The sequence below is a fragment of the Acomys russatus genome, chromosome 1 (genome assembly GCF_903995435.1).
Source record: "Acomys russatus chromosome 1, mAcoRus1.1, whole genome shotgun sequence".
Classification (NCBI taxonomy): Eukaryota; Metazoa; Chordata; class Mammalia; order Rodentia; family Muridae; genus Acomys; species Acomys russatus.
In genome coordinates this window covers 9,597,458-9,621,499 of record NC_067137.1, presented here as the reverse complement: position 1 = coordinate 9,621,499, position 24,042 = coordinate 9,597,458, and the positions used below count along the sequence as shown (strand labels likewise).

At 44.5% G+C, this 24,042-nt stretch overlaps 1 protein-coding gene across 1 annotated transcript in view; it reads right to left on the bottom strand.

The window, feature by feature from the left end:
- Thada (THADA armadillo repeat containing) overlaps positions 1-24,042 on the bottom strand; it is a 282,053-nt gene that overhangs the window by 59,578 nt on the left and 198,433 nt on the right. The window contains exon 31 of the mRNA XM_051161396.1: positions 6,514-6,608. Coding sequence (XP_051017353.1) covers positions 6,514-6,608 — 95 coding nt within the window. The remainder of the gene's footprint in view (positions 1-6,513; positions 6,609-24,042) is intronic.

Genomic DNA, 24,042 nt, shown 5'->3' with positions numbered 1-24,042 from the left:
CTGCATGTACACCTGCAGGCCAGAGGAGGGCATCAGATGACATTATAGATGGCTGTGAGCCACCACGTGGTTGCTGGGAATTGAACTCATGACCTCTGGAAGAACAGTCAGTGCTCTTAACCACTGAGCCATCTCTCCAGCCCCTGGTTCACTCTTTTTTAAAAATATATTTTATTTATTCATATTACATCTCACTGTGGTTTACTCTTACGAAGAGTGTTTTGATGAACTATTGCAAGATGAGCAAGGAAAATTACAAAATGGTCAAGGATTAAAGGAATATCAGGAAGTGGAATAGAGCTAAATCCTGTGTTCAAGGAGATAAATAGATTAAAGATATAAAGTGGACTGGCAGGTGGTGGCGCATGCCTTCAATCCCAGAACTTGGGAGACAAAGGTAGGTGGATCTCTGAGTTTGAGGCCAGCCTAGTCTACAGAGTGAGTTCCAGGACAGCCAAGGCTACACAGAGAAACCTGTCTTGGAAAAAAAAAAAATGGAATTAAGGGACCTTGGGGCAAGATCCCACCAAGAAAAGGAATTAAAGAAAAGTTTAGGTCCAGGAATGTTGGTACACTCCTTTAATCCCAGCACTCACGAGATAGAGGCAGACAGCTCTCTGAGTTCAAGGCCAGCTTGATCTATAAAGCAAGTTCCAGAACCCCAAGCTTAAGCAGTGAAGAAAACCACTGACAACAGAAAGCTGGTGAAGAAGGGGGCCATGTTCCAGCCCTAACAAACAGCAGAACTTGGCAGCTCCAGGCATGCAGTTCCAGCCTTAGAGTTAAGAAATCTCTTTCTGAGACTAGGGAAAGTTGCTGAGGCCAGGTGTGAGGCAGGGGTGTCCCTGCATTAAGGCCCAAAGAGGCTATTGTGTGAAAGGGGTTATGGAATCTCCCTCTGCCACTAGCGAAAGCCTCTGAAAGCCTCTGAGGCCACGCATGCGGCAAGGGTATCCCTCATGAAGGTCCCAAGAGGCCCTTGTGTGAAGCTGTGAAGTTGAAGCCCGAACTGCCTTGGAGACCCCAAGATGCTGGAAATTTCTGAGTCACGGGGTACCTGCTAAGGAGAGCTGTTAACAGGGAGTGGAGCCAACCCAATAGAAAGAAGTGTTAGAGTCAACAAATCTGAAAGAAGCTGGAGATCAGAAAAACATTTTGACATCAGACAAGGAGATGCAGAGTTTGCCCAGCTGGTCTTGCTTTGGCCTAGCATTTCCTCACTGTGCTCCCTTCCCTATGTTTTGAGCTGGTAATGTATATCCTGTGCCATGATATGTTGGAAGTATGTGATCTGTTTTTTGACTGATTTTATAGGGGATTCTAGTTAAGAGGTTACATGAATCCCAGAAGAGACTTTGAACTTTGATAGATTATAGAAACCTTTGAAGTTGAACTAAATCTATTTTTGCATTATGTTATCGCTATAAACCTTTAGGGCCAGGGAGTGGAATGTGGTGGTTTGAATAGGTATGGCCCCCATAGACTCATGTATTTGAATGCTTGGCCCATAGGGACTGGCGCTATTAGGAGGTGTGGCCTTGCTAAAGTTGGTGTGGCTTTGTTGGAAGAAGTGTGTCACCATGGGGTGGCTTTGAGGATTCCTATGCTCAAACTCTATCCAGTGTGGAAAAGAGTCTTCTGCTGCTGCCTGTGGATTAAGATGTAGAACTCGGGCTGAAGAGATGGCTCAGAGCTTAAGAGCACCGTCTGCTCTTCCAAACGTGTGAGTTCAATTCCCAGAAACCACATGATGACTCACAACCATCTATAATGAGATCTGGTGCTCTCTTCTGGTGTGCAGACCAGAACACTGTGTGCATAATAAATAAACCTAAAAAAAAAAAGTAGAAATTCTCAGCTCCTTCTCCAGCACCATGTCTGTCTGAACTCTCCCATGCTTCTATCCATGATGATAATGGACTAAACCTCTGAAACTGTAAGCCAGACCCAAGTAAACATTTTCCTCAGGAGTTGCTGTGGTCATGGTTTCTCTTCACAGCAGTGGAAACCCTAACTAAGACAACAGGTAAGTATAAAACAACCAGGTAGCAAAAAGTAAAATGGGGTTGGGTGGTGGAGCATGCATGAGGCCAGATTCAGTCCCTAGCCCAGCATAAAACCAACATCACCCTTGGGTACATATTAAGCTTGAGGCCAGCCTGGCCAACATAAGACCCTGTCTTAAAAAGAACAGCAGCAGCAGCAAAATCCATAAAATGGAACCTAAAAAAGAAAAACTCACTCATAAACCCACCAAAAAGAAAGAAAGAGAGAGAAAGAAAGAGACAAAGCTTAAAATGGAGTCTAACGCATTAGTATGATATTTATTTAAATATGTGGTAAATAAACTCAATAGCTGTGAAAAATAAAAGCAAATTTAAGGGGTGGGTCGACAGGCAAACAGAAAGTTTATCTCTGAGGGCAAAGGGGATAAATACTTAGCAAGTACCAGAGACTATTAGCAAATAGATATTTCAGTGGAAATTTCCTGCTCTGGGAACAAGTAACTTAGGTTGAATTTAAGATTAGAAATAGGGCCGGGTGTGGTGGTGCACACCTTTAATCCAGCACTTCGGAGGCAGAGGCAGGCAGATCACTGAGTTGAGGCCAGCCTGGTCTACAAAGCGAGTCCAGGACAGCCAAGGCTAACACAGAGAGACTCTGTCTCGGAAAAAAAGAAAGAAAGAAAGAAAGAAAGAAAGAAAGAAAGAAAGAAAGAAAGAAAGAAAGAAGGAAGTAAGGAAGTAAAGTTCTGTCTTTGCACAGCCTTATACGGGCCTGTGGCTCAGCCTCTGGGACCTCTAGATGGTCCCTTTCTCTCAGCTACAGCTGAAATGAATCTTCCTTCCTGCACGAGACTGCTGCATGCTAATGCTGACAAAGAGGGAAAGAAGGAGACAGAGAACACATGTTCTTGTGGGCTTAAATCACTTTAAAACCCCAAACACAACCCCACATTTGGATTTTTAAAGGGGAACTAATGGGTGAGGAAACCATGAATGATTTAGAAGAACTAAGATAAACGTTTGAAGCACAAAAACCATGTCACTTTTGCAGGCTTTTCTAATGATCTTCTCGCCTTTCTCCTTCCAGGTTTTCCCCATTGTGTCCCAGCCCTTCAAGGTGGTTCTAAGACATTTCAGAGATAGGAATGGCCTTTTAATGCTACTAACAGAACAAAGTTTGAGAGGGATGGGCAGAACCGCTTCCATTCAAAAGCCTAAGCCAAAAATCTCCCTGAACTTTGTGCTTTATTTATTTTGGTAACTAGTACTATTTATAAATACATTTACTATGTAAATGTATCAAACAGGCAAGATGGTTCAGTGAGTACAGGTGCAAGCTGACATGCCTGACAGCCTGAGTTCAATCTTCAGAACCCACTTGACAAGAGAACCAACTCCAGAAAAATGTAACAAAAATGTATGTATGTACACATTAATGAAACTGAGTTGTGGTGTAAAATTTGTAAAATGGAAGTAAAAGGAAGAAGTCTCCTACAATTACATACCCCTGAACTATTTTTTTAGCAGGACTGCCTTTTACTCTGGCCTGGTCTTTCAGTTTCCTTTTCCTACACACCTAAATTTGGTTATCATGATGACCAAGTATCCTTAGTAGTCAGTGGATGAATTTTCAGCCATGTTGGACTTGTTAAATTCATATGTAATTGCAGCACTTGGGAGGCAGAGGCAGACAGATCTCTGTGATTTAAACTTCAGCCTGATCAACACAGCCAGTTCCAGGTTTACTGAGACTACACAGTATGATCCTGCCCCAACAGAAAGGACATGCAGACTGGCAAGATGGGCCAGCAGGTAGAGGCACTTCCACCAAGCCTGACAACCTGAACTGATTCCCAGAATCCATGTGGTGGAAAAAGAGAACCAAAGCTGCACAGTGGTCCTGACCATTCCTGTGCTTTGGTATGGGAGTACTGACACAAATGCACAACAAACACACACAAATAAATAACAACAAAGAAGAAATTAAAAGTGCACCACCTCAAGAATCTTCAGTTGTATTTTTTTATAAGAACTTGGCTCCTTAAGGGTGCTAAGAATCTAGGAAGAGTGCAGACAAAGAAAGGTCATATTGTTTAAAAACCCACATAATTCTACCGTGTCTTATAACACGCAGTAACTTTCTTTGCCTTTACAGTCAAATCTAGGCTCCTTGGATTTTGTCCTATGGGGCTCTCTGTGACTTTGTTTCTGGCTCACTAGCTTCCCTTCTAGTAATACTTGTTTTTCTTTGAACCCCAAACTCCAAACACCCCAGTTCTTTGATGGCGGTGCAGATTGCTTCTCTGTTGGTAATATCTGCCTCTTCTTTGTTCCTTTTCTAGATCTGACTACGACCTACAAAGCACCCAAACCAAGAAGCACGAACCTCCCCCGCAGGGCCTCCTCCAGTCCCTGTTGCACTTCCTCTCAGTCCCAGGCATAGTTAGCACTGGCTTCTAATACCTGCGCTCAAGATGCCTCTGACATCAGCGCATCTCCTGAACACCACGAAAAGAAAAGCACCTTTGCTGCATTAGTTAGGTGACCAGGTAGATCTCCAACAGCCTAAGCAGGTATTCAAGCAGTTCCTCTTCCCGGACTGTTTCCCCCTCCTGAGACAGGATTTCTCTGTGTAGCCCTGGTTGTCCTGGAACTTCCTTCGTGTGGTCACATTTACTCGGGGCATATGCTCTAATTAATGGTAAGAGTTTGGAGGACAAGCCGGACATCATGGTGTACACATGTAATCCCAGCAGTCTGGGAGGCCGAGGCTGGCAGATTTCTGTGAGTTTGAGGCTAGCCTGGTCTACAAAGCGAGTCCAGGGCAGCCAAGGCTACACAGAGAAACCCTGTCTTGAACACCCTCCGCCCCCAAAAAGGGTTTGGAAGACAGAATGATTAGAAACTTCCAAGCCACCTTCAAGGAATTAATAAACAAAGGATAAGAAAGAAGTTGGGGAAGCAATGGTACATTATAACATCCAAGGACTGACCCTTTTGTACAAGACTAAACACAGTGCACATCTGGGTGAGGGAGTTTCCTATGCCCTTGGCCCCTGCAAAGCACTTTAAGGTGGTTTGAGTTTGGGAACAGGGTTCCATATGGATAGAGCCCACGGGACCAATGATTTCAAACACACAACTTTGCCAGTATCCTGGGGAAGAGATTAGTGGCCAGGGTCTGCAGATACAGATGTGAAATTCAAGGATGAGATACGGGATGGTAAAAGTCTACTACAGCTTATTTGATAGCATCTGGTTTACATTCTTTTTGTAATCTCTGGACCCCAGTTAACTCAAGTGTAAACTAAAGTGGATGTAACACAGAGGTTCCTTACAGCTAGAATGACCTATATTTTATTTATTAAAGAATATAAGGGGGACAATATTCACTATGTTGAGATGAGGGGAACAAGTTAGGATATTATTCTTAATTAATTTATTTTTTCCTGGCAGAAGATAAGCCAGGCTAGCTTAGAATTCAACAAGTAGCTGAGGCCAGCCTTGAACTCCTTATCTTCCTGTCTCTACCTTTCCAGTGCCTGGCTAAACCAGGATGTGATTCCTATAAAGCAATTATGGATGTGGAGAGGGTTCTGTGTTCTGATCACCTCTGCATGGCTACAGGAGCCCTATGGGCTAATAATACAACCCTCGCACACAGAACACTTTAGTTTGAGTTTGGGAACACATCTCCACATGAACAGAGCCGGACTTCGACAGCCTGAGCATATTTCCTGGAAGGCAACAAATCATGGACAAGCTAAACACAACCGAGGAAAGGCCTGGCCTGCTTGTACTCAGAACCTGACACTGTACTTGCAGCCTCCTTAGACAGGCCTAGTCAGTTAGGAAAGGCTTATTTTAACCAGTTGCAGGCTCAGTGTCCTGCATTCCAGTTTGGATTGGTGAAAATCCACTTCAGTCTGTGACCTAGAAGTCACGTCCTACACGTCCCAAAGGCCTTTTCTGTGAACATATCATATATGTATATGGGATACCCTTCTCTCTTTAATTCACTTTGTGACTCATGATTAAAACAGAACAACTATATGTGGATCTATAATTAGATACACACATGGCCTAGAGACATGTATGAAGTCAGAGGCTGAGGGAGGAACTCTTACGCAAACTGGTGAAGGGCATATTAAGAACAGGGACTCAAATACCAATCAATGAGCCAGTCCAGCTATCTCTACAGGATAGAACAGGATGAAGCATTACTGAAAATGATGACATTTTCAAAGAAGAGCATAAAATAGTGAAAGGCCAAGGTCTTGAAAACACAGAGGTTATCTGAGTAGAGTTCACACTCCTCTGGATGACTAAATAGAACGTATTTAATGGTCAAACTCCAAGCAAACAAGAGCAGATTTCCTTGAGACTTGTAGGAAGGTGCCACATGGAGTCTGTTGGTCAGTCATACACATTTAGCTGTGGGTGACTGTGCTGCAGAGCTGCCCAGAACTCTCCCTGCAGCATTCCAAGGTAGAGTTGTGAGTCATACCTGCCTCCTTGCCTTCCGCAGGTCTTTCCAGGCAGTTAGTCAGCAGGAAGAGAATATCAATGCACACAGCTCTGGTCACCAAGCATGGATTTTGCCTAGAAAATAAAAGTGGACAGTAAACGGACTTGGCCTTAGGAAAAAGAAAAATGGGTGTTTTCTAATTGGCACGTCATAAAGTTTAGGTAGCTATATCACACTAAAATATGATGGACTGTTGTGGGTAGCAAGACAAGAAAATCAGCCATGAGCCTGTGGCTGAGACTAGTCCGTGTCCTATTCACTGTTCCATTGCTGTGAAGAGACACCATGACCACAATAACTCTTATAAAGAAAGCATGTGATTGGGGCTGGCTTACAGTTCATCATGGTCATGCACAGAACACGGAGGCACTCAGACAGGTACAGTGTATGAGACACTGGATCCAACATGGCCTTTTAAAACCTCAAAGCCCACCCCCAGTGACACAATTTCTCCAGCAAGGCCACACCTACTCCAACAAAGCCATGTCTCCTAACTGCTCAATCCTCCTCAAATAGTGCCACTCTTGATGACAAGGCATTCTGATATGTGAGCCTTTGGGGCCATTCTTACTCAAGCCTACATGAGGACCAAGCAGATAAAACTCTATGCTGCACTCCAGGTAAATTAAGGTTTCAATTTTTATCCCACTGACTTGAAACAGGGAGCAGGCATAATGAAGACCTTGTATTCGCCTCTTACTTGGACAAAGTGGGGTGATGGTGGCCACTGGTTATAAAACTAAGTGATTTAACATTTAGGTGAAGCTACTGCACTCACATATGAAAAACAACACCTACTGACTGAAAACAGTCTCTGAACAACACACAGATGAGTATGTGAGATTTATTCCTTCATTTAGAGACTGGCAGAAATAGCAAGTAGCTTAGACTTTCTTTTGCGAACAATACTTGAGGAGCCCTGGCCCTGAGTCCCAGGTCAGACTAACAATAGACAGACCCAGATTTGGTATGTTAAGGACCTGGCATCTGGGGTAAAACTAGTAGGCACAGTGGGCTCTGCTACATAGGTTTTGTCACTTGTCATCTCTGTGACCTGAGGAGACTCTTGGTCTTTAACATGGCACCGACCTTATTGTCTCCCTATGAGTCACTGGAGCATCAAGGTGTCATAGTGAAATGGAAAGGACACCCAAGGTCTGACAGGTAAAGATAGCTCAGGAGGGCTTAACCCTGTCCTCTTCTACTTCTAACCTAAGACTAGGGATGGCACTAGTGTTTTGACTGGTGGAGTTTTAGCCTGTTTCACCTTTTGTATATGTGCAATTACCAGTTCCCTATAGTGTGCTTCTGCCTTCATCCTGAACTGCTCGCATCCTTAAGCTGGCATCCTCTAACATGAGAAAAGTACTATCACCATGCAGGGTGGTGTACACCTGTAATACACATATATGTACATAAGAAGGCCAGAGGTTGATGTCAGGTATCTTTCTCAACTACTTTCTATACTTTCAGTTTTAATTTATAGGTACGATGTTTCTGTGATGTAGGTGTCAGCAGAGACAATCTGCCTCTTTCCTTCCACCACTAGGTTCGAAACATCAAATTCAGCCCCTCAGGCTTGGCAGCCATCTCTCCAGGTCCCCTTACTATTACTTAAAACCTAAGAAAATATTGCCAGAATGTATGTGTTGCTCATGTACATGCTCTGCACACACGAGGAGGTCAGGACAATTCTGTAGAGTTGGTTTTCTCCTTCTCCCTGTGTGGGTTCTGGGGATTGAGCTCTGGCCACCAGGCTTGCACAATATTCTTTACCCACTGAGCCATGCCTCTTACTCTCTCCCACATGTTTTGAGACTGGGCACTCATTGAACCTGGGCCGGACCATCTGGTTAGCGAGTCGTAGGGATTCTCCTGTCTCTGCTTCCACAATATGGGGACCAGGACATGCCCTGGCATGGCTGGCTTTTCAATGGGCTTTGGGATCTGAACTCAGGTCTTCAGGCTTGGGAGGCAAACACTCTGCCAACTAACCAAACTATCACTCCACCCCCTTGTTTCTCTTTCCCAATCTTGCCCATCTTTTGCCTTTATCTTGTTTTCTTCAAGTTACTCAGTCATAATTCCTTGTCCTTACTCTTCCTTGCACAGCTGCACCAGTGTTTAACAGCTGGGGTCTACCCTGCTGAAAGACGACTCAGGGAAGAGAATAAGAACACAGACATCCAGCCCTGAGACAGGGGTGGGGGAAGTGATGAACCACCAAATGTTAGCATAGGGCTCAGCAAGAGCTTTTCGCTAGGGCTGGGGAGAAGAGGGGGAAAAAAGGCCTTAGGCCTCTGAGTCTGCCTAGTTATAAAGGGAGAACAAAGAGATCCTAGGATAAGACCCAAGGAATGAAGAGGAAAAACGTACTAGTGGGGACAGAAGAAATGGCAAGGGACTATAAGAATGTCAGTGGCTGTGTTGTTTTATTTTGTCTTGTCTTTTTAGGCAGTACTGGGGACTGAATCTAGGATCTCAAGCATGAGAGGCAAGTGCCCTCCAACTGAGCTTGGTCTTCACACATGAACTTGGGCAGGGTAAGATGGGAAGATTCAGATAGACAAAGTTGACCAAAGGGTATTTTGAGATATGACAACAAGTGTGGAAGGGATTTGTTTGGACCATAAAAAACCTGGCATGTTCTGGGAAAGCAGATGAGCTGCTTTGAATGGGTGCTCCTTAATGCCCTAAGTTACTGTTGGCTACCACATACCATGTAGCATTGCACAGTCACGGCCTCTTGTGTCAGTGTTTTCTGGACATAGCCACAAAGACAAGCTTGTGGTAAATTGGTTTACTTTTCAAACTGAGGGAGTCACAGGTTTTTACAATGAGATCTTTAGCATGTTAATGTCTTTTTGTATTATTATTATTATTATTATTATTATTATTGATAGGGTGTCATATAATCCAGGCTGGCCCTGAACTTCCTATCTATCAGAGGCTGACTTTGAACTGATTCTCTTGTTTCCACCTCCTGACTACAGATTATAGGCCTGTGCCACTGTAAAACCTGCTAAGCTTTTGTTGTTGTTGTTGTTTTTAATTTTTTAAAAAAGCCAAGGTTCAGTATGTAGGCTAGACTGCCTAGAACTTGCATTGTCCTCCTGCCTGGGCTTCCCAAGAGCTGCATGCAGAAGCTAACATCCTTTTAAACATTCCTCAATGAACAGAACCCCTTGCATGTTTCCTAAGCAGACACTGGCTGCTAAATGCGCTGGCTTCCTGGGACACGGCAGAGACAGGCCACTCCAGCTTCTCCGTGACTTTGAGGCTCTGGGCCAGCTTGTTGCAATCAAAATTATGAAGGCTCCTTCACACACTGTCACTTTAGATCCCAGGAACAGAGACTCAGGGTCACAACAGAGCCCACGCTGAGCGACTCTGGCCTGCAGCCTACCATTCAAGGCTCCACCCTCCAGGACAGCCACATAGCAGGCCCATGAGGAGTCAGAGAGTTCGTTTTCTCTGACCTGGCTTCTCAGTCAGGAAAATACTTTTTTCTTTCTTTCTCACTTGCTCTGACTTGGAGACAGTACATGTGAGTTCAGGGTGAGCCAGAGGTTTGTTCTTGGTCTGTCAAGCTTCTTTGATGACAGGAATAAAACCCCAAGGAGCAGCAAGCCAGCTGGACAGGAAACAAACCACAGGGTTTTGGGGGGCCTGGGGATTTTTTTTTTTTAACATCCAAATGGAAAATTCCTGGCATGGGCATAGACTAATGAAGATTTATAGTGTTTGAAAAAAAATCAGAACTGGTCAGGGTCTAACAGATGGGCTAAACCCCAGCAGAATAGCAGTGTTAGAAGGTGCAGAAAGAGTCAGGCATCAGGACTAAGTTTATATATAAGAAATGAAATAAAGGACTCTTTTGAGAACCTTGTTTTTCTTCCACTATTCTTTATAAAAATCATTTGTCTCTTGATAAACACCCATCCGAGAACCTGATGAGTGTGCCTTTGCCTTGGGAAATTTCTGAACTCCATTAAACCTTCTGCCCTCTGTCCTGGAAGCAGGGGCTGGGGAGAGAAGGGAGGACACATCCACAATGGCCCCAGTGTCTAGATGATGGCAGGAGCTCTTAGGAAGCCTGTGATAAATTATTTACCTCTCTTGGCCCTTCCGGAATCCCAGAGGCTGTCGGTCTGTTTTAACTGAGGCCTATTCATTCAGAAAACATTTACTCAGAAGTCACTAGGAGCCAGGAAGAGTGCCAGGGTCTGAAGGATGAAGATGACACAGTCACTGCCCTCAAGGAACTTAGAGTCCTGAATAGTGTTTTTCAAACTGTAGAATATATATGGTCCACTTCATCAGTTATGAAATAAACTGGTGGCTCATGGCCAGTAAAAGAGACACAATGGAGATAGGAAAGAGGAACACAAACTCCAAACAACAAGTACCTTGCTTGTTACAGGGGTTCCAGAAAGTTCTTGGCTAGAATGATTAATCTTATATATGTTTGAATGAGAATATAATTAATAAAATACAAGTATTTTAAGTAAAATAACTGAATAATTTTTCTAACTTTCAAATTATTTTTCTAGGTAAAGATATACCATACACTGTACTGGATGGATGGTATCAATAAGGCTACTTGTATGTTGAAAGCTAACATTACTGAAATCAAATCTAAGTCTTAAGGAAACTGAATTCAATCCCCAGGTGTGTGTGCGCGCGCGTGTGGTTTTGTTTTTTGTTTGTTTTGTTTTTTAGAGACTGGGTTTCTTTATGTAACAACCTTGGCTATCCTGGAGCTAACTGTGTTGACCAGGCTGGCCTTGAACTTGGAGATTCTTCTGCCTCTTCCTCTCAAGTGCTGGGATCTAAGGTGTGCACCACCATGCCTGGCTGGCTGGTGTGTGTGTATTTTTGAGACAGGGTCTTGTTGTATAACTCTGGCTGGCCTGGAATTTTTTATATAGACCAGGCTACCCTGAGCTTGTTATGGTCTTCCTGCTTCTGCCTCCCAGAATCTGCTGCAGGTTTTTGGAGGTGAGGGTAAAAATGACTCAAGTCTTAATTAGCTACTATTCACAATTTGAAGCTACACTAGACCTCACAAATCAGTGTGTATCTGGAGTATCTGTGTGTATACATGCACACATCTGCACACATATCTACTGGCCACATGTAAAAGGTTGTTTTATGTTTTTGGTATGGAAGTTTTGGCTATTTAAAACAAAATAAAACACTTGAAAGCAGTGACTCCAGCGGAGGAAGCAATGCACCTCAAGGCTTGGGTACCACAGCTACAGAGAATATAGTGTTGCAAGATGAGGGGGAGAAGGGAACAGAAGAAGAGTGCAGTGGATGGATGCTCAGGGGCCCCACTGGGAGAGTTCAGGGGCAATTGTAAAGAGCCCTGAAGCCCTGAAGATCCTGTGCATCCCATCGTCGCAAACCACACTGGCGGGCTTAGATGTCCACTCAGTACTGTGAAGCCAGAGGTGCTCCCTCAAATGCACAGTCTACTTTGGATATATAACAGCAAACTCTTCCAGAAGAATCTGTGGTTATGTTCAGAGAGGGCTGGAAATAACTGTTCTGCTTCAAGCTCCTGGCATTATTAAGGTCTCTAAGTTCAGAAACCTGATCTGGACTTCAACAGAATCAGGGTCTGGGCCACATCAGTTCCTAAGGAACTATTCTCCAAACTCTGTCTACCCAAGGCGAAGCTCTGTTGAGCACCATAGGGGTCTCCTGCAGAAGGAGAGGGGGAAAGGACTAAGGTTCGACCTTACGGAATATATGGTTTTGTAGGGGGAAGGAGAAAAAAAAAAAGCAATGAAAAGGAGTGTCGTGAAGGAGATACAGAAGGACTTGGGCTGCTCAAAAGGAAAAGGAGGAGCTGCCAGACGTGGAACAAGTACAGCTGACAAGTTGGAGCGATGGGATTTTGAGTCTCAGCAAGGGCTCATCAGGGTCTGGGTACGTCAAATGGTGGCTCCCAAGAAGGTGGCAAGGAAGAGACAGGGCTTCTGGCTGAAGCCAGGGGCGAGGAGAAGGAACACTGGCCTCCAGCAGGCCTACACGGGCTGTGCTAGGAGAGGTGGCCAGAGAATGGCAGAGAAGGTGCCATCTATATACAATGTCTGCACACCCTGTTATGATCAGGCTCTTGACCCTGGACTGCTGTGCTGGGCCTTTATTTAAAATGCTCCTCCAAGCCTGTCCTCTAGGGATGCCTTTCCTGACCAGCTTCAGAGGGGCTGCTGTGCTGGCTTGATCATGACATTCTGCTGACAGTCCCTGGGTTTCCCAAAGGTCCCTCTTTGTAATCCCAGTAGCTCAGCACTATTGTGGTGGCTGTCCACAGAGCTTGTGTTTGCTTTACAGAGCTGCTGTGGCTAGGGCATAGGAGGTCGTCCTTTGATGCAGGCCACGTTAAGCCATGTAAATGTGGAAGTGTAAATTAAATAAAAAGAAGCTCCCTCTTACCTTCTGATTTCCATTTTTACCCCAGCCTGGCCAGCTAATCAGCATATGGCACTCTTGGAGAAACAAATGGAGATTTGTTTAAGCCATGATGCCAAATGGTCATGAATTGCAGAATATGTAATTTTAAACAAGCTATTTCCCTCCACTGTAGCAGCTAGGATTCAGATCTGCAGGCAAGCCAGCTGGCAGCAGCATGTGGGGTTGGCAGGCTATCCAGTCTCTGAGATTACCTTGCCCTCATGAGGGGGTGGTGCTGGTGGGCTCTGTGATTACGGCAGACTAAAACCACCAGTGCTTGCACACACACCCCAAATGGAGAAACTGACATGTAGCCCTTCCCCCAGCGCCCTGCTCTCGTATGGACCAACCTCAAGACATTTGCAGAAAGACCCTTGGTTGGAAGTGTCTGGAAAAGGAACAAAGGCCCCAGCCATGTGCTCTATCCCTCTATGGGCTCCTCCTGGGGAAGCAGCTGTGCCCCTAGGGGAGAGGATCCAGGAGAACTAAGGCCTTTACCCTTTGACCAGGGCTCTGGGGAGGTGTTCCAGAAGGCCCGCCCACAGTCTGTGGAAAGCACTGGGGCTCTTCTTAAGGCAGGCCTGGAAATAGCCTGCTCTGCTTCTCCTCTACTGCCATGTAAGGGGAAGCCTGCAACTCAGGCCAGGCCTTCCCCTGCTGCCTGCATGAAGGCTCACCTGGCCTGTTCCCGCGCCCAGAGACTTTTGTGTTTTTCCATCTTTCTATTAGGCATCTTTTTCTTATTAATGTGCTGCTATTCAAACTGTATGCAGAGAATGATGAAAAAGAGACCTTGTGTGGGGTTTGGGATTTGTTCAAAGCCTGGAAAACTGTTTCAGAATACGTGTTTTATTTCTTTTATGAGAGATGCGTGTTTTCCTCCCTCTGTGACTTGTTTAAGGGTAAAGTTTAATATGCTGCCTGAGAAATTGCTGGTTAATAACTTAATAAGGTATGAGCTGAGAATTATGGGAGAAAAGTAGTATCTAAGAAAACCTTTCTTGTAGTTTGGGCTTGGAGGCTACACAGCAATGATTATGTTACAGATTGCTAACAGAGTCTCTTTTATAATTCCACCTGACTTTCCAGGAGCACGGCAAGGATAAATAAGCAAGGAGAATGGGAACTTCTGGATGCTGAATGACAAGTCTGGACATATCAAGGAGAGAATTTCTCGTCTGACAAACTATGGTCATGTGAACTTGGCAAGGCATATGCTTTGACTTCAATTCCAACAATAAAAGCAATAGAATAACAGTATACTGTTTTATGAAAGGGTTATCATAAAAATATTCTTATTTTATCTTTTTACTAAGAAACAGACATTATTTTTCCATTTTTCAGAATCAACAGCACTTCACAGAGCTCAAGTAACCTTCCCAAGATCAAGGCAAAGCCAAGAACAGAGTCAAGGTTTCCCAGACAAACACATTGTATTTACGTGTTCCCAAGCGCAGCTCCTGAAGAAAGCGTGCCAAGCACAAAGGGTATTTTGCTGCACACGCGCGTGCGCGCGCGCACACACACACACACACACACACACACACACACACACGCGTATTGTGCCTCTTGCCAGCACTGACAGTCTAACAGAGCCCAAGCTACCTGATCATAGACCTCCCTCAGGTGCTTGGCTCTTACATTGCAAAGTCACTACTACCAAGTTTTCGCTAGTCTCCTCCATTTTTTTTTTAACCCTAATGTTTATTATTATTTCCTTTTATTTGTTACTTTTCTTTTTTTCTTTTGAAACAGGGTCTCACTGTGTAATTCTGGCTGGCTGGCTTGGAACTGGAACTGGAACTTGCTCTGTAGACTAGGCTGGCCTCAAGCTCACAGAGATCTGCCTACTTCTGTCTCCTAAGTGCTGGGATTACAGGTTTGAGACACCATGCAGCTTATACCCTGACTTTAGAACTTTCAACTCTGAAGATAGAAATGGAGCCTCTGGATGGTACAGGCCATACTAGTGGGCTTCAGGGACCGGGAAACAGTGCTTCCCCTGACTTTATAAGCGCATTTGTCCAACCCACTTCCTGCCAGGCTTGAGGCTTCCTGCTAAACTAATGCCTAACTCCTAGAACACAGGGATGTGGGCTGGTGAGGGATCTTTAGGATTAAAGAGGAAGGAGTCTCTGAGCCTGCATGGGAAAGTGTTTCCAGAGACTTGCAGGCCACTGTGATCACTGAAGAGGCCTAGGTACCACAGGTTGCTGAGAGCAAGGAGACGTGGAGGGCAGTAAGGCAGGGGAGGGCTTCTAGGCTGCTCCCTCAGTCTACTCACAGAGACCAGCCCCTTCCCTACAAGTCTTCCCAGAGGAGGACTAAACCCTGGGCACACAGGGCAAACATACCAGCTCTTCCTCAGCTCAGTACTGAGGGGGGCAGGGAGGGGAGTATTGCATAAAGCTAGTGTCAGTTACTGACCACACAGGTGCTGCCTCTAAAGGTCACTACTGTAGAGCAGCTGGGGACCAGCAGCCTCACGGAGTGAGGAAGAGACCTACAACAGCAGCAGCTGACAGCCACGTCTGGAGCCGGGTCCTCTGTAGGAAGGCAGCTTGTGAAAGAGGCCTGGGCAGCCCCATTTTGAAGGCTCAAAAGATCTTTTACAAGGATGATCAGGCAGGAGGCAGGGCAGGAAGCAAACCAGAACTTGCTACTTTTACCCCTAACAGGAGCCATCTCCTGGAGACCACATATCTGCCCACCTTCTTGTTAATTTTTTCTCTGCTAATTGTTTTGACTAGATCTCTGTTTTGAAACAGGGAGTTAGGGTAGTTCTTATAGTCCCTGCTATGCTTTCAACGGGAGGAAGCCATGCAGGTTGTCTCTGGGCCCTCACCCAGCCTTCACTGTGTTTACTATGTCTACTAGGCTAGCGTCGGTATCTTGAGTTCCCTCAAAAGCTTCTCTTTGCGGGAAGAATCTTACCAGATGAGATAATCCTTATACTTCCTTTCCAAGTATAAACTCCATGGTTCTATGGTTCTCTTACCAAAAGCACGAGGATAAAAATCATGTTATTCCCGTTACTAGTGACCCAGGTGACTGGAAGATTGCTGCCAGGGAGCTTTTGAAGTTTTGGACTTCAAGTGTCACCCTGAGACCAGTGATTGTCTCTTAAAGTCTTGAACCAAATGTAAATACCTATAAGGGCCACCACGTCTGGTCTCTTACCCAATCTTGCGCAGCAGCTCCTCCTTGGCTCTGCTAACCCAGTGCTCATGATACGAGCTGCTGCAGTGTCTCACTGCACCATCTTGGCATGTTCTTTCCCTATCACCTCTGCTGTTTTCAAATCAGACTCCTGTTCTAAAGCTAATCTAAACACCTGACTCTCCTAAGCCTTTTCCTCTAAACTTTGTACCCACTATCTCCATTGCCAAGTGCGCTCCACTACAGATTAACTGTTTCATATGGACACTGTACTGCATTATAACAACACCATGAAAACTGAGGCGCTCCTGAGGCTCTATTCCTTATGCTTAAAGAGCTCACCACCACACTGAGCCCTGCACTAAGACTCCTTGGTACACAGGTGGCAGACATTTACTCAACAAAGGCTGGCTGTATCTGTAGAACCTCTCTCATTCTCCAAAGAAAATTAACCTTTAAACTTCACCCAGCCTGTAAAGAAGTCTCTTTCCTTCTGGAACATTTCTTTGCCAACCCCTTCCCCCCCCCCCCATAGTCCCATAAGCTAGCCTTTATTTCTCTCATCTCAGATGTACTGTGATTCGTTTCAGACCTTATTAAATTCTTTTATTTTTGTTTTGTTTTGTTTTGTTGTTGTTTTCCTCCTGTCTGAGACAGGGTTTCTCTGTGTAGGCTTGGCTGTCCTGGACTGGCTTTGTAGACCAGGCTGGCCTAGAACTCAGAGATCTGCCTGCCTCTGCCTCCCAAGTGCTGGCAGTAAAGGCGTGCACCACCATACCCAGCTCCTCATTAAATTCTTACTTGCTTATGGTTAATCTGTTCCTGTCTTCATCAGCTTTTTTTTTTTTTAAAGATATTTGTTTTTTCTTTTATGTGTATGAGCATTTTGCTGTATGTGTCTGTGTACCACACGCATGCCTGGTTCCTATACAGGCTCAGATCCCCTGAGACTGGAGTTACAGATAGCTATGAGCTTCCAGGTGGGTGCTGAAAACCAAACCCAGGTACTGTGCAAGAACAGTAAGTGGTGTGAAACCCCTGGGCCATCTCCCTAGCATCCCCATGTGGTTTCTGAAACAGAGACAGTATCTTCTACCTTATGTTTATATTTTGGCTTTTTATGTTTATATTTTGAGATAGCCTAGGCTATGTAGCCCAGGTGCTGGAATTACAAGGTCATCACTGTGCCCTGGAAATAGCATTCGTTTTATGTTCTCTAGCATGCTACTATGTTGTTCTGTACTGTCTGTGAATTGGGATTGGATTTTTTTTTTTTAAAGATTTATTTATTATTATACATACAGTGTTCTGCCTGCGTGTACACCTGCAGGCCAGAAGAGGGCACCAGATCACATTATAGATGGTTGTGAGCCACCATGTGGTTGCTGGGAATTGAACTCAGGACCTTTGGAAGAGCAGGCAGTGCTCTTAACCACTGAGCCATCTCTCCAGCCCCCTGGGATTGGATTTAATACACTGGAAATTAAAAAGTACCCCCTGTAGTAGGGCTCTACATAGCATTTTGAAAATGCAAGTCAGATCGTGAAACTACTGTGTAAACCTAACAGCACCTCCCCTCATCCTTCCAGGACCAACAGCTACAAGTGAAGGAAGGTAGTTATCTCTGAGCCTTCTATCCAGCTTATTACTAACTCCAGGTTGGGGTGGTAGGTTTCTGTACTTAAACAGCACAAGGCACCAGCAGTTGGGGAGGAGAGTCTGGTGTACAATCCCTTCACTCCATGTGGCATGAAGCTCTGATCCTGGGTGATGTGATCCAGGCTCAGTTAAAGACACTAATCATACTTGGCTGCTTTTACCCAGACCAGCTTGGTATCAACAAGAGGCTCTTCCTGCGTCTTCAAACTGCACTTCTTAAACAGCTTGTTCCTGTTGCTTTTGCAGAAGTACTTAATGAGGGAGATGTTTTGTACCTTGTCCCATGGGTTCGGCTTGAAATGTAACTTTACGCTTCCTTCTGTTGTTCTAAAAATACAGACAGGATCTAGTCTCAAGGTGTCATGGCCTTAAACATTCTTGTGATGTCTTAAAGAAAGAAGTTTGGGTCTAAATGCACCAATTCCACTCTTCTCACTACTCAATTCTTTACCAGGCTGAAGGTGTCTTCAAATAGGCTGAGTTGGAAGATTAAAGAAGGGTCCTAATGACAGTCTCTTCTCCCCACAGAACCCCAGAGCTCATAGTAAAGCAGTGGTCCTAGTCTCACTCATTCTGTCTTCCCTGTCTCTAAATGCAGACTTTTGTCCTTCCTGTCTCTAAATGTAGAAAAGAGGGGCTGCTGGGAAAACCTTTTATACAAGAGGGAGTTGAGAAGAAAAAGGAGAGGAGGGGAAGAAAAAAGGAAATAGGAAAGAAAAGGCAGCAATAAGCCCGAACTTCCCCACACCCACAAAAGCAAAGACACTGCAAGCTGGTGCCTGCACACTTGCTAAGTGACTAGCCAGCCTTGTTGAAACCTGCATCCCTTTACATCTTGGCAGGGAGCACAAATGATAGCCTCCCAATGCCCATGATCGCTGGAATATAACAACCCCTCTGGGCTGGACTCCTGTCAGTGGCATGGAGGTGGGACAGGAATCTGCAGCATGGCAGAGGGCTGATGCCACACTGTTTCTCAGGTCAATGCAAAAGAGGGAGCTATTTCCAGTGGAGTGGAGCAGTTCAGAAGACAGGAGACAGGGAGGGGCTGGGGACAGTGGGAAAGGAGGATCAGACCTGAGTCCCATTCTTTCAGCCCTAGAAGTGTAGTCTCTTCTGTGAATAAATCTTGTGGTTAGAAAAGAAATGCTGTCTTCAGCTGTTGTAAAGCAAATAGAATCCTAGAGCACAATTCTGCAGCAGGCCACAGACGCCCTGGGGAAGAATTGGGATGCCACACACAAGCAGGCCTAGCCTTGTCTCTCTAAGCACATTTTACTTACACACTTCAACCCATTGGCCCTCGAGGGGCACAGCACTCAACTTAGTGGGAACTAGTAAGGAAGGGCACACAGGGGGAGAGGAGCAACTCGAGGGATGCTGCATAGGAAGTGACCAGTGCCACAGCTCAGTCTGCAAGGCAGAGCTGGCTGGGGGATGGACTAGAGTGGCCCTGGAGTGGCCCTCCAGTACACCCAGGCTCTCCATACCTACTCCTTTCACGGACACCTCTTTACTCAAAACCTCATTCCCAAGGCTGCTTTCTTAATAACCTTGAGAGACCTACTCTTGTTTTCCCAACACCCAGTTTTCCTCACCAGACTATCAGAATGTTATTTTACAAAATGATAAACACATAACGGCATGCAAACAAAGCACTGGTCCTCCTCCAGGCACTGAGGCCACAGGGATGGCTGCCTGGACCAAAGAATATAACGTTCCCACAGTGTCCTGGTGCCACACAGCCCCTGATGTTTGAAGAGAATGAAGGCCTGATGCCTTTGGTAGTCTTGGGTCTGCTCCTGCAACTCCAAGCTTCTGCCTAGTCCTTGAGAATGAGGCCATGAAACCAGGAACATTTCCTTTTCTGTTGTTTTTGTTTTTTGGGTTTTGTTTGTTTGTTTTAAATGTTTATATATCATATACATTTATATTATTATACCTATATAAAATAAACTATATACAGCAAAAGAATCAGAGAACATTTATGAATTACATCATGTTACATTCATAGTGTTTTGGCTGTTTGTATTTGGCAACCTTGAAGAAAACATTTTCCTATCCTGGTGAGTCTAAAATTCTGAATGTAACTCAATATCTATCATATCTCATCTCTAGTAATTTAAAACATCTATCTAGCTCTAAAGACATCTTAATCCCTAAACAACCTAAACAACTAGGCTTATTTGTGACACTCAACTATTTGGTCTTCAACCCCATCAGAGACTTGAGAAGGAGTAAAATTAATTACCCGAGTAAACAGGAAGTGTGGGTTAGCAGCTTCCAAATTTAATACTAATAATACTAATAATAAAAATGACAGAGACAGTTTGCTGCCTGAACAGTCACCCATAGCTCTCTAAAGCGTTGGAGCATCATCTCCAGCCTTCTGGCCTAGTATATCTGTCAGACATATTTGTGAAGCAGGAACTATTGAGGACTGAAACCAGGAACATTTCTAACTGGGGAATATAAAACTACAGTGGCTGACACCTTTGATACAGAAAGTATGAACTGTGTCCCAGGGCCAACAACAGTGGTCTCACCTAGAGCTGACCAAGAATTTAGAATCTCTGGTACCACCCTGAGTTAGTAAATGAGAACCTTCATTCTACCAAGTGATTTCTGTGCACACTTTTGATTTGAGAAGCTCTTTTCTAAACAATGCTTAAGTCCCTAAGTCTCCAACATAATAAAGTGTCTGGACACATGGAGGCAGTAAGGCCTTAACAAATGTTAGCACTTTGCAGTGGGGTCCAATCCTGGTCAGCTGTGTGATGGACGGAGTCCCCTGACCTCTGTGGGATGCAGAGGGCTGCGGAGTGAAGCCACACAGACTTCATGGGGTTTTCCATATCTAAAATTCCAAGCCCAAGAGTCTGTCTGAAAACACTGTTTTTTGCCCTCTTTACATTGAAACTGTGGTTTTAAGAAATAGTTGCAGTGCTTAATGCAGTCTGGCATATGCCTTGCCTGGAAAAGGGCTGGCAGATGAGGTGACCCAAGTACAGTCTAGTCTACTTTAGCCACACCCTAAACGATGAAAATGTGACACGAGCTTCCAGGACAATGGCCACACGAGGGTACCAGGTTTAAATGGACTTAGGAAGGCAAAGGCATGAAATATCTAAAGCAGAGTCTCGTCGGTTGGGAATCAACATTGGTAGGTTTAAAAATCTTTCTAGGTGACTCTAGCATTCTAGCTTGAGAATTAGGAACTACTGTTTGGAATGAAAACTTACTACCAGCCCACCTGGCATTTGATAAATGCCAAGAACAAGAGTCACAAACTCATGTGGGGATCCTAGTGGGAGCAGTGGCTGGGTAAGGCCAGCAGCAACGCATGCAAAGCTTGCTCTGTTAGGAGAGATGACCAGAGTGATGCTGCACCACTGTTGGCCCAGGGGTGGGAAGGCTGCAGCTAGAGTGAGCTTGCGGTGGGTGTGAGCTTGAGGCCAACCTAGACTATATAGCAAGACTGTGTCTCAAAGCAAAATTAAAGCAATCACCATCTTACCAGGGGAAGAGAGAGAGAGAGAAAGAGAGAGAGAGAGAGAGAGAGAGAGAGAGAGAGAGAGAGAGAGAGAGAGAACGAGAGAAAGAATATATGAGATTGAGCATGTAAGTGAATACATATATATAGAAATAAAGCACATAGCTTGCCAACAGGATCTGTACAAGTTGTTAGTTTGGTACCTGGCGCCTCTAGCAAACAGTACATAATATGCCCAGGCATTAGTGGCACCCTTGGAGAGTCCAGGGAAAGAATCCTTATTAACCAGAAACAAAAGGTTTAAGTGTGGCAGTTTCTATGTTATAACATTAAGAGTTTAAGTTGAAAACCTATTTATATTTGTTTGATTATCTTTGAACTTATACTAAACTAAACTGGTGTTATACACAGGTGTGTCTCCACAGAAATGCTGGTTTTATAATACCAAGAAAGTTTTGAGATGAACTCATGGAATCATATATACTACTTGCTTCATGGAGAGCTTAGTACAAAACAGGCATTCTAAAAATAAGTTTTTAAAAATCTGAAGCTTTTGGTGGAGCTCTCCATGCACTGTTGGTGGGAAGAGGAACTTAAACTGTAGAGCAGCTGGATTGAAACCTTGAAACACTGTGGTGTCTCTCAAGAGTCTTTCCTACTCTTAGAAATTAGCCCTGAGGCCAGAACTACAGACTCCTCATAGACACAGACACACACAGACACACACACAGACACAGACACACACACACACAGAGTCACACACAGATTTCTCACTAGAACATTATTTATGACATTAATGACTGGCAATGAAGCCAGTCAAAGTGTAGCAGGCCCTTTAATCCCAGCATACTTGAGGCAGAGGCAGAGGCAGAGGCAGAGGCAGAGGCAGAGGCAGAGGCAGAGGCAGAGGCAGAGGCAGAGGCAGAGGCAGAGGCAGAGGCAGAGGCAGAGGCAGAGGCAGAGGCAGAGGCAGAGGCAGAGGCAGAGGCAGAGGCAGAGGCAGAGGCAGAGGCAGAGGCAGAGGCAGAGGCAGAGGCAGAGGCAGAGGCAGAGGCAGAGGCAGAGGCAGAGGCAGAGGCAGAGGCAGAGGCAGAGGCAGAGGCAGAGGCAGAGGCAGAGGCAGGCAGATCTTAGTGAGTTTCAGGCCAGTCAGAGCTACATAGTGAGACCTCCAACTCAGAAAACCAGCAAAACAAACAAACACACACTCGATCTCTATCTCTCTCTGTGAGACACACACACACACACACACACACACACACACACACACACACACACACACACACACACACACACACCCAGGGGTGAATTTTCAAAGTTTTTTTTCCCTATTTAAAAAAGGGGGGGGTTACTTTTTTGTAGAGATGGGTGGTGGTAAAGTTAGGTAGAAAAGCTCCCCAACCCCCAAATTAAAACAACAATAGCCCAGAAGAAATTATGGTACAGAAAGATTTTTGTTTGAATTACTTGCTATTTTTAAATGTTTTAAGTATGAAGTTACTATCTTAACCCCAGCACTCCTCTCTTGTAAAGCTAAAATTCTGTGTCCATGAAACAGGAACTCCTGGTTATGTCCTTTGTCATGTGCTGCCATTGGCCACTCTACTTTCTGTGTCTGTGAAAGAACTGCTCAGTGTGACATTGCAGAGGCAGGCACCTCTGTGCTGTGGCACACGTAAGATCTTCCTTGCTGGCTGGGGACACAGCTGCTGGTAGAACACTGGCCAAGTCCTGTGTTCACTCGCTCGCACTGGGGCAGGAACTTTTAAGGTAGAATAGTGTCACTGAATGTATACACTGTATTCTGCTTGTACTGTCAGCCATGAGCATTACTGCCGCTGTGTTTTAACTACCAGGAAGAGTGTTGCCATGAGCATAGTTGTACAAATGTATGTGTCTGCTTTCAGCGTGTGTGTTTGTGTGTGTGTGTGTGTGTGTGTACATTTAGAAAGAGAACTCTAAGATTATATACTAATTTTATTTCAATTTATAAGGAAGTGTGATACTATTTTCCACAGCAGCCATAAAAAACTTTAAGTAATAACAGCTAATACTTTCATATTGCCAAATGAAAGGAAGCTGTAACTTTTATATTTAATAAAATATTAGCTATGTAAAAAAATAGGAAAAAGATGAAGTAACCACATAGAACTGTTAACTAGTAACAATGGTTTCCACTGGACTGTGGTAAAAGTAGATGTATTCCTTTTAAATTCTTTTTGAAATTTGGACTACACTATTTTTTCTTGATATGCACTGATAGCCAAGGAAAAACACGAGAGAAGTTTAGTAAAGAACACGCTTCCTTTTGGCTATCGTATCATCCACTCCAGTGAGTCTAACAGTAAACACAGCTCAGCAAGTTTTCCTTATCTTTTTTGGCTTCTTGTTTTGTTTTGTTTTTTGAAACCGTTTCACTGTGTAGCTCAGAGTGGCCTAAAATTTGCAACAACGCTCATCTCAGCCCTTCTAAGTAGTAGGGTTAACAGATGTGTACCAGCAACATGGTTTACGTCATCAAGTTTTCTAAAAGGAACATCCACTATATACTTACTCTTTTATGACTGAAGGAAACATAAGACAACAAACCACTTCTGACAAATTTTAGGCCCAATATAATTGTAATCCCAAATCACAACCAAAGTAAATAAACCTTTTCCTCTTCTTAGTCCTGCTTGAAAGAGCTTTTCAGTCTTTCCGGTTTGGGCAGGGCCTATGACTGTGCTAGAACA